Below are 9,837 nucleotides of genomic sequence, written 5' to 3' on the forward strand. Positions count from 1 at the left end.
AGTCAAGTACATAGCCAGGGTTGAGAAACATTGCTCTAGAGTCAAACTGCTATGGTTCCAGGTCCAGTCCGCCACTTAGTTGTGTGACCTTTGTCAATTACTAAACCCTCTGTGCCTCAGTAGCCTCAGCTTTAAACAAAAAAGGGGGGAAAAGGGGTACCGAAGAGATAGGTTGTTGTGAACATTAACAGATGTGTTAATGCTGAATACAAAACAAGTGCTCAATAAAGGCTTTATCAGAAGGCTTTATCCACTGAAGACACAAACCCACATCTCCTGCTTAAGAGTTATTATTAATGTGCTCTAATTTTTGAATAATTCAATCTTTAGGATATTTATTTTAAGCAGCTGCTGAAGCACTATCTCATTTAAATCATGCTCATGTGCCTGTTTTATCTAGAAAAGCAACATATTTTCTAAAGGAAACTTTTTAAAAACTATAAAATATAAAAAGCACAACCAGATCAACATCTTTTAATAAAAAACTTACCGCCTGACACAGAAAGGGTGTCCCACATGGCCGCTTCTTTTTTATGTAAAGTGAAAATAATAGTGTTATTCCCAATCTTGGCATTGCTGCTCTCATCGTCTATAGGAGCATAGAGAAACACCTCAAACAAAAATGGAGGAAAGTTGACCTATTCAGGAGGGGGAAAACAGAAGTTAACTTAGTTATACACATTAAACACACAGCCATTAAGAAGTAAATTACAGCAGCAGCCGGATGGCTCAGATGGTTAGAGCAACCACTTAGAGCTGATGGGCCCTGGAGAAACACTCTGTTCCCCAATATTCCCCAATAAAAATTTAAAAACAAATAAATAAATAAAACTATGCTGATGACATATAAAAATAAAATATTTTTTTTAAAAAAAGAAGTGATAGAGGCCAAAATCATTTTCTTAAATGCCTGCTATAAATTTATTCCAGGTCATGAAAGACTAGCAAACCATATGTAGGAAACCCTGGATTAAAAAAAAAAAAAAAATCTCTGATTTGATGACGTCTACAGATGAGGTGTTACCGGTATGGGGTTCGTTTTTGTTTTGTTTTGTTTTTAATAGGGCTAAAAAGCTTCTGCGAGTGAGCCGCTGTGCACTCGCAGGGACGCGCCCGTCGCGTGTGTACAGCCGCGCACTCGCAGCAGCTTCGGGCCACACCCCCGGGGAGCCCGCAGGCACGACTCGCGTCCCCACCTTCAGATAATTTTCCGTGCAGAACACGTCCGCATCTCTGACGCAGACGCCCCTGAGCGGCACGGAGATAAAGACCGCAGTCTTCGTCTGCTGCCAGCTGTAATCGCTAACCTGCAGAGGCATCCCGGGAGGCTGACGGAGCCGCGGGGGCGGGGGGTTAGGACTCGCGCCTGCTCGGTTGCTAGGGAAGCCGCGGTTACCATGCGCCAGCCCTTCCGGGTCAGGCCTCGGCGCGGCGCCCCCGCGGTCCTCGCGGCCTCCCATCCTGACGGCCTGGGCATCCTGGAGGGGGCCCTTGGACCGTTTCTTAGGGTTTTATTCCTTCTCCATAGTCTGAGCGAATCTGCGAGGTAGGCCCACATCCGCTCAGGCAAGAAAAGAACTTCGCACCTTAGCATGCAAAAAACAGATGTAGGGGCACAGCGTAGGAAAGTGTGGCCGCCAGAAGCAGGTGCAACGCCCATGCGCCATTGCCGTCCTGGCCTTGTGTTTGTTCTGATAGAGGCTGTTAAGAGTTAGTGCGCTTTGGAGTTCCTGTTTTGCACGTTTCCAGGCCTGGGGTCCTGCCTGTACTGCTGTAGTCCTTCACAGCCTGTCAACTGTAAGGCCACCAAATCACGTCGGTAGGGTTCACTCCGTGGTGTGAGAACTGGGGAGAAACGGTCGCACGACCCTTCTGGCAAAAGCTTGGCTGCACCTCGACTGTAGGATAAGTTGAATGTACACGGATACGTTATACTATCGCCTAAGGAGACTTAGAACTTCAGCGCTGTAAGGAAACTTGAAGATCGTGTTGTCACCCTACATACTTAAGGAATCCGAGATCTAAACACTTAACCCCTGCCATCTCGATTGGTGGCAGAGCTGTGAATGAGATCTTGATCTCCTAACTCCCATTCTCATGTCCTTTCCCCAAGCTACTTTCTGTAGACCCAGTTTATAAATTACTGGACTTTGATGTAAAAACAAACAAACAAACAAACTGAATATACATGGAAACTAAGCAGTGACGAACTACTTGCCACCTAGAGATTTGGATTTTTAACTCTTTACTTTTAGAGGTCATTAACACAAATTTCAAAGCTCCTGAAAATTCCTTCAGGGAAATTTAGGAAGAAGAAAAACCTTTTCCCCCAAACAGGCCACCACTCACTACCTTACCCAATTTTGTCAAATGTTCATCATCTCAACCGAACACTGGGGCCATCTTAGACTTCTTTTCCCTTGTTCCCCTAAGTACAGAAACTTATGAATCAATCCTATGGATTCTTTCTTTCATGTTGGTTTTTAGCATTTCCTGCCTGTTTTGGTTCTACTCCTACTTTTACCATTTTATTTAAAACTCATCCATGTCTTCAAAAGTCAGGGCTTATGCATTCCATTTATATAAAATTTTAAAGTAGATTCACACTATATAAAAACACAAACGATATAATGTGTATATGGAAGATAATTAAAGGAAGACTTTGTGATGTTTGGGAATTTCAGGAAAATCTATCAGCGATTACTTTGTCAAGTACACACACCTCTGCAGTGAAATTGTCCTCTGACTACCGTAGTCTTACTAAACATTTATACTCAGTGAATTTTATCTTTAAAAAAAACCTGGTTAGTTTTGTTAGTGAATTATTACAGCCACTGATACCAATTTAAAACAATTTTTATACATTCTTTCATAACGTATATAATTGTCTAAAAATTATTTCACAAGCCTTGAAACTAATTCAATCTTAAAGTCTTGATTGGTATTTATTAGGTCTAAAAAACAAAAAAGTTCTAATCTATCCCATGTATAGATAGAAATTTGATATGTGGCTCTGCACATAGGTGGGGAAAAGCAAAGAAAGGAATTACTATCAAATATTTGGTGATAGGAGAAATGGTTACCATAAGGGAAAAAATGAGGTTGGATCACTACATGCGTATGGTGTCACACACAAAAATGAATTTCATATGAATTAAAGACATACAAGTTTGAGACTTAAAAATATGTGTATTTGTATGATTTTGGAGTAAGATAGGATTTCTTAAATCAAAAGAACTAATCAAAAGAACTAATCATAAAAGAAAAGATTGAAAACTTGAATTAAAATTAAGAACTGGTAATCACTAAAAGTCACAATAAAGAATGTTAAGATATTTTAGCTTTCTCTTCCAGTCCTAGGCATTTTAGGAGCTGTCTGAGACCGGCGGCCTTCAATGCAGACCTGGCGAAGTCCAAGAACCACACCACGCACAACCAGTCCCCAAAATGGTACAGAAACGGCAATAGAAAACCCCAATCACAAAGATACAAATCTTAAGGGGGTGGACCCCAAGTTCCTGAGGAACATGCGCTTTGGCAAGAAGTACAAGAAGGGCCTGAAAAAGATGCCAGCCAACAATGCCAAGGTCATGAGTGCACGGGCTCAGGCTATCAAGGCCCTGGTAAAGCCCAAGGAAGTCAAGCCCAAGATTCCAAAGGGCAGCAGCTGCAAGCTCAGTCAACTTGCCTACATCACCCACCTCAAGCTGGAGAAACGTGCTCATGCCCACATTGCCAAAGGTCTCTGGCTCTGCCGGGCAAAGTTCAAGGCCAAGGCTCAAACCAAGGCCCCAGCCCCAGCTGAGGCTGTAGCAGCAGCAACGCCTCCAGCTCAGGCTCTGGCTCCCAAGGGTGCCCACCTAGGCCCCCACGAAGCCTCCAGAATACAGGCTTCTGTCTGCCTATGTGAGGACAGAGGGACTGGTAGAGGGACCCCTGGGCTGCTGTCTGCATGGGGCTGGTGTCCTCCTGTGCTATTTGTACAAATAAACCTGAGCCAGGATCTGTCAATCAAAAAAAAGATATTTTAACTTTATATTATTAATAACTAAGTATTTATATATATACATATATATCTATATAGATATATATGTATATATATAAATTTTTCAAAGCCCTTCAGCCAAAGACCACAGGGAAACCTGTAGTTGAAAAAGTTGAGTTCATTACTCGTTGAGCAAGGGAGAACACACACTATTGGGTGTCTCAGTAAGAGGGTGTTAGAATTTGAGGGAAGGTCTAAGGAACGAAGGTCAGGTCATTTCATAAAGAGATGGTAATTCTATGATTGGGTAAAGAAGTAGCTGTTTATAGCATCTTCCTAGAAAAAAACCTGAAAACAAGCCAAATGTCTATCGATAGGTATATTCACACAAGAAAATATTATACAACAGTAAAAATGAATTAATTATAGCTATACACTGGATGGATGAGTAAAAAAAAAGCAAGTCATATAATATCCTTAAGGAATAATGCCATTTTCATAAAATTTTAAAATAATGAAAACCAAATATATGGTTAAGGGTTCCTACATATATGACAAAACTATAAAGGAAAGTCAGGCGTAAGAAAGGAAAGTGGTTAATTCCTAGGTGAGGGTCCTGCAGTAGGACCCTTTGTACTAAGCATCAGAGCTGATTCTGCTCAGACACACTGCATGAATTAAGACAGAGGCTCTCAGAGTATGGCTCCCTGACTCCAATATCAGCATCATTTGAGAACTTGCTAGAAATGCAGATTTCCAGATCCCACTCCAGACCTAATGAACCAGAAATTCTGAAAGTAGAGCCCAGAAATCTGTGTTTTAATAAGCCCACCACGTAATTATGATACACACTAAAGCTTGAGAAGCGCTAGGTTAAGGGAGAGGTTTTCTTGCTGGGGAAATGGAAACTTACAAAGCCAAGAAAAAACACACAAGTTGCTCCATTCTCTCATCATCCCAAGGAGAAGCACACTGGGGCCAGAGCACCATGCTGGATGTGCAGTGTGTGTTTACATTTCAGGAAAGGAGTGCCATCTCTTGCTGTTCTTCCTTCTTATAGGGCAAACACCAAAGGAACCTTGTGGCACTACTAGGGCACTAGGCAGTCTTGGTTTAGATGTGAACTCTTTGTAAGACCTGTCTGAGAAAGTCAGCTACCTGGATACCTTGACTCATGTGGAAAGTTTTAGTTGGAAGAAACTACCAGTAGAACCATGGCAAGCTGAATTCAGGTGCAGCCCCTCCCATGGGAAGACAGGAGGTCCAGGTCCTATTGGCTGGTTCCCTAGAAAAAGCCAGAGAGAATACCCAAAGTCATTTTGTGTGATTCTGTTCATATACATATTACCTCTGTATTTTCAACACAGTTGTCAGTATGATCCTTCTCCCCTGAAAACCCTCCAATCACTTTTCATCTCACTCAGAGTAAAAACCAAGAACGTTAGCATGAACTACAAAATCCTACACAATCTGGTTTCCTGTTAATTTTCTAATCCCATCTCATTTTACTCTTCCTCTTGTTCACTCCATTCCAGCCACACTGGCCTCCTTGAAATATGTGAAATGTACCAAACATGCTTCTGCCACGTCTTTGTACCTGCTGTTACCTTTGTCTGGAATTCTCTTCCCGCTATCTGTGTACTGTCTCTTACTCCTTCACACCATTACATAAATATCTTTTCAATGAACTATTAAAAAAATAGGAATTTCTTTGCACTTCTTGCACTACCAGCACCAGCATTCCCTATTCTCATTTCTTTTTAATTTCTTCATACCATATTCCCTAACATACTTTATAGTTTACTTATTTTCTGTCTCTTTAGAATAAAAACCTCTTGAGAGTAGTGCTGTTTGTTCGATCTACTGCTATAGTCTTGGCATCTAAAACAGAGTCTGATAAACTCAATAAATATTGAATAAATGAATGAATGTCTACTTATTGGGTTTCATAGTATTTATTTTTTTATTCTTTAGTTTACCTTTCAGGATCCTGAAACATAAAGTCTTCTCCTGGCTATTCTGTTATTGTCACCTTGAGTGGATTGAAATTTCAAAAGGTGTTGGTTGGGTGTTTTTCTTATCATCAGATTTCTTCATGTATTTTGAAATCTTTATTTACCGTGAGTTTTTGTCTTTTATTTTTCTTTCCTCTAGGTTCATCCATTCCTTTCTAGAAGTTTTAAGTTGTCTCCAACTTGTCTTTGGGACCCCAATTCAGCCAAGTGTTATATGCTAATTCACTGTTTCAGTTCTTTGGTGATACTGTACACCATTTACCAACTGAGCAGACTTCAAAACTGTGCACTCTGCCACCGTAGGCCTGCATTTCCTGTGAGCTAGAGATTCAGGTATCAGTTGGAGGCAGGTTTTGCTTTGTAACCTCCTTTCACAAGTGGTGCAACAGTGGAGAGAAATCCCTTCTCAGCCCCTGACTTAGAGCCGTGCTATGTTTTTTATCCCTATTTTCATTCCTATTATTTCTACCACTTAAAAAAAAAATTAGTTTCACCAGAGGGTCATCTATTTTATTAATCTTAAATAACCTACTTGTGGCTCTACTGTTCCTCTCCAGTGTTTGTTTTCTATGTTATTTCCTTCCTTCTACTTTCCTTACGATTGTTTTATTCTTGTATCCTCATGAGATCAATACTTAGCTCATTATATTTTGGGCTTAAAAATTATATAAAGCTATACATTTGCCTTTCACTACAATGTTACTGCATCTCATAAGCTTTGCAATGCAGTAGCACTTGTAAGACCTCATTATCCTGTCACATTAGAACTTCCAACTGCGAATTTCTGCTCTGGACCCAGAGTCAGGCAGTCTGCTGCTTCAGCATGGCTTATGCTTTCTGTCTATACTTCTTGTCCTTGGACATATTTATGTTGGCTTTGAGCTCAATTTTATCTTTATATTTATCACTGCTGTATGTGTAGAATAGAGTGGGTGCCGTAGAGCATCGATTGACAGTACTATTTGATCATAAGTCTCTGTACACTATTTCTCTCTTATAGCAGGTAAGATACATGCATTTTCATTTTTTTTCCTTCCATGTTTAAATAGAACTTTTGTACCAATTTTACCTTGATGTAGTTTGCTTATTGTCATTTCTATTACCTCTAATGCCAAGCTGCATCAACTGACACGCATCACACATTATACAGCCTCTTTTCATGTCATACTCAAAGCACCTGACAGTTGCTTCAAACAAAATTTGAAGATCTTTTGCAAACCTAATCTTATCATTCCAGAAAGTTTGTTCTGAACATTGCTACAGTGGTGTCTCTGCTTCAGGGATCGTTAAGCTGTTAAGGTTGTAGAACTCCTCTCCAATTAATTTTTCATTAACAGAACTGAAGTCCTAATTTGTTAAAATCAACATGAAGATATGTTATGTTCATATTGTTATGTATAAACTTCATGGGGAAAAAAAGTATGTATATAGTAAGTCCTGTCTAAAAATATTGGTTTGCTCCTCAGTATAAAATTAAGTTCCTGGAAAATTATAGGCAATTGATCGCTTAATGTTTCCTGAGATATCGCCTACCCAAAGCCAAAACTGTCACACCTACTTGTCTGATGAAAGCACTTAAAAAACAGTAATTTTTCTCTAAAAACTAACTTTATTTAAAAGAATCTGGGAAGCATAACACTATAGTAAACAAATTTATAATACATATTGTTCAAGAAAGCCTGCCATACATAATTTCAACTAATAGTAGGTCTATATATACTGGTAAAAACATTATTTATACAATGCACAAATGACATTTAGCATGATCCCTGAAAAGAATGACCAACAATAACATGGACTGTTTTGATAGTAGAACTTCTATTTGTCCTATTATTTATCTAAAGAATAAAAAACAACAATGTGGAAGAAAAGTTAAACTCCAATTTTAAATACTAGCATGGTGTTTAAGGAAGAAGAACAGGGGATCAAAAGGAGGAAATTGTAAGAATCAAATACCTTTAAAAGAAAAAGGAGATTTGGCTTAACACTATTTATAGTAATTATTGAAAAAGAAATTCAGAATTGCGAATTTTTTGGTTTAATACTTGGAAGCCCTTAGGCAAACTATCTATTATCTACTACATTCTATCAGTTACGGAGCCAATTTTATTTCTCTGAAACCTGTAACCTGTACATTAACCATATAAAGAAAATAAACAATTTGGGGGTAACCTAGTCACTTTATACTTTAAATTTTTCCACAAAGCAATTCATGAATCAATTAATACTAATACTTCTTTAAACCTCTGATTTAAAGAGAAACCTACCCAGGTCCAAAAGATTTATGTAAAAACACCAAAAAAAAAAAATCCCTACCATGTAACACTAAATTTTAAAAAACTAGACCCATGAAAACACTGGGCATTCAAGTAAAATATAATGGGATTATGACAGTATGTTATCTGGCATTTTTTTAAATATTAAGAACTAAATCAGATTTATTGCTATGCCAATTCTATAACGTCAACAAATGTACAAAACATACCATAACAACCATGCCAAAAATGATGCTGTATAGAGATATTAACAAAGCATAGGTAGACATTTATCTTGTAATATACATCACTGCTATAGTAAGATCTTATTAATTCAGGATAGTTTCAATTGATAAAAGTCTAAAAATTTGAATAGTTTAAAAATATATGCAGTTTAAGCACTTGCACTCTTTTTTTCTTTCAAATACACAAATTTGCATTGGCCAAGTATTATCTATTACAATTCTTTTGGGTACTTGTTTTATGACAAAAGAATACTTTTAAACTATCCTTAAATTCTATTCTTAAATAAATGCCTGCCTCTAAAAAGCTTAAATTTTCCCAAGATTGAACATTTTTCTTTAAAATCTTCATTAACTTTTATTAACAAATCTTTTCATCAGATAGTACAAAGTAAACACCATTCAAGTCCTTGTATCAGTGGATACAAGTCTAAGTAAGTTAGAGAAGTTTCATGGTAGCATACAGGCATACCTCATTTTATTGTGCTTTACTTTATTGCGCTTTGCAGATACTGTATATTTTTACAAACTGAAGGTTTGTGGCAACTCTGCATCGAGCAAGTCTATCAGCACCATTTTCCCAATAGGCTCAGATGATAGCAATTTTTAGCAATAAAGTATTTTTAAATTAAGGTATGTACACTTTTTTAGACATAATGCTATTGCACATTTAATAAGACTATAGTATAGTGTAAACATAACTTTTATATGCACTGGGAAACCAAAAAATTTGTGTGACTTGCTTTATTGCGATATGCCCTTTATTGAGTGGTTTGGAACTGAACCTGCAATATCTCGGAGGTATGCCTGCAGTTTCTTAGTAAATGAAGATCAGTGTTACTATTTGTTTTCGTCATGGTGGAGTGAATGATAGCTCTTTTGGTTGAAAGATATCAGAATAAGTTCAAAGTCTATTATATAAAATTTTAATGGTATGGGCTAAAAATATCCACTGTCAGAATCTAACTCTTTAGTAAATTATATCTGTAAGAGGAAGATAAACATTTTAAGAAATATTTATTGTTTTATGAGTGTTATGAATTGCTAACACCAAATTTTACCCCTTCTCCCATTTCAAAGACATCAGGCCATCTACTAATCCATAAATATTGATGTTTCACATACTTCATAGAGTAGCTTAAACATACCAGCATAAGAAATAATTAGTATTACATAGTAATTTCCTTTGCCATAGGAATAAATGTTGGACAAAGTCTGGAAACATTTTATTTTCCAATTTGAATTACAGTAATTTTGCCACAGACCACAGCACTAGTGCATGTGTTACTTTCGACATGCTCTAAGAACAAAACAAAAAATTACTGCAAAAATACATGTCA

The 9,837-nt window shown here is 37.8% G+C and overlaps 1 protein-coding gene across 2 annotated transcripts in view; it reads right to left on the minus strand.

The window, feature by feature from the left end:
- DNAAF4 (dynein axonemal assembly factor 4) overlaps positions 1-1,329 on the minus strand; it is a 36,350-nt gene extending 35,021 nt beyond the window's left edge. For both annotated transcript variants that reach the window (XM_081049858.1, XM_081049859.1), the window contains exons 1-2: positions 1,197-1,329; positions 491-638 (exon numbers count right to left, since the gene is read on the minus strand). In XM_081049858.1, the coding sequence (XP_080905984.1) occupies positions 491-638; positions 1,197-1,319 (271 nt within the window). In that variant the 5' untranslated portion in view covers positions 1,320-1,329. The remainder of the gene's footprint in view (positions 1-490; positions 639-1,196) is intronic.
- Positions 1,330-9,837: the final 8,508 nt, after the last annotated feature.

Source organism: Rhinolophus hipposideros, assembly GCF_964194185.1.
Source record: "Rhinolophus hipposideros genome assembly, chromosome: 5".
NCBI classification, from domain to species: Eukaryota; Metazoa; Chordata; class Mammalia; order Chiroptera; family Rhinolophidae; genus Rhinolophus; species Rhinolophus hipposideros.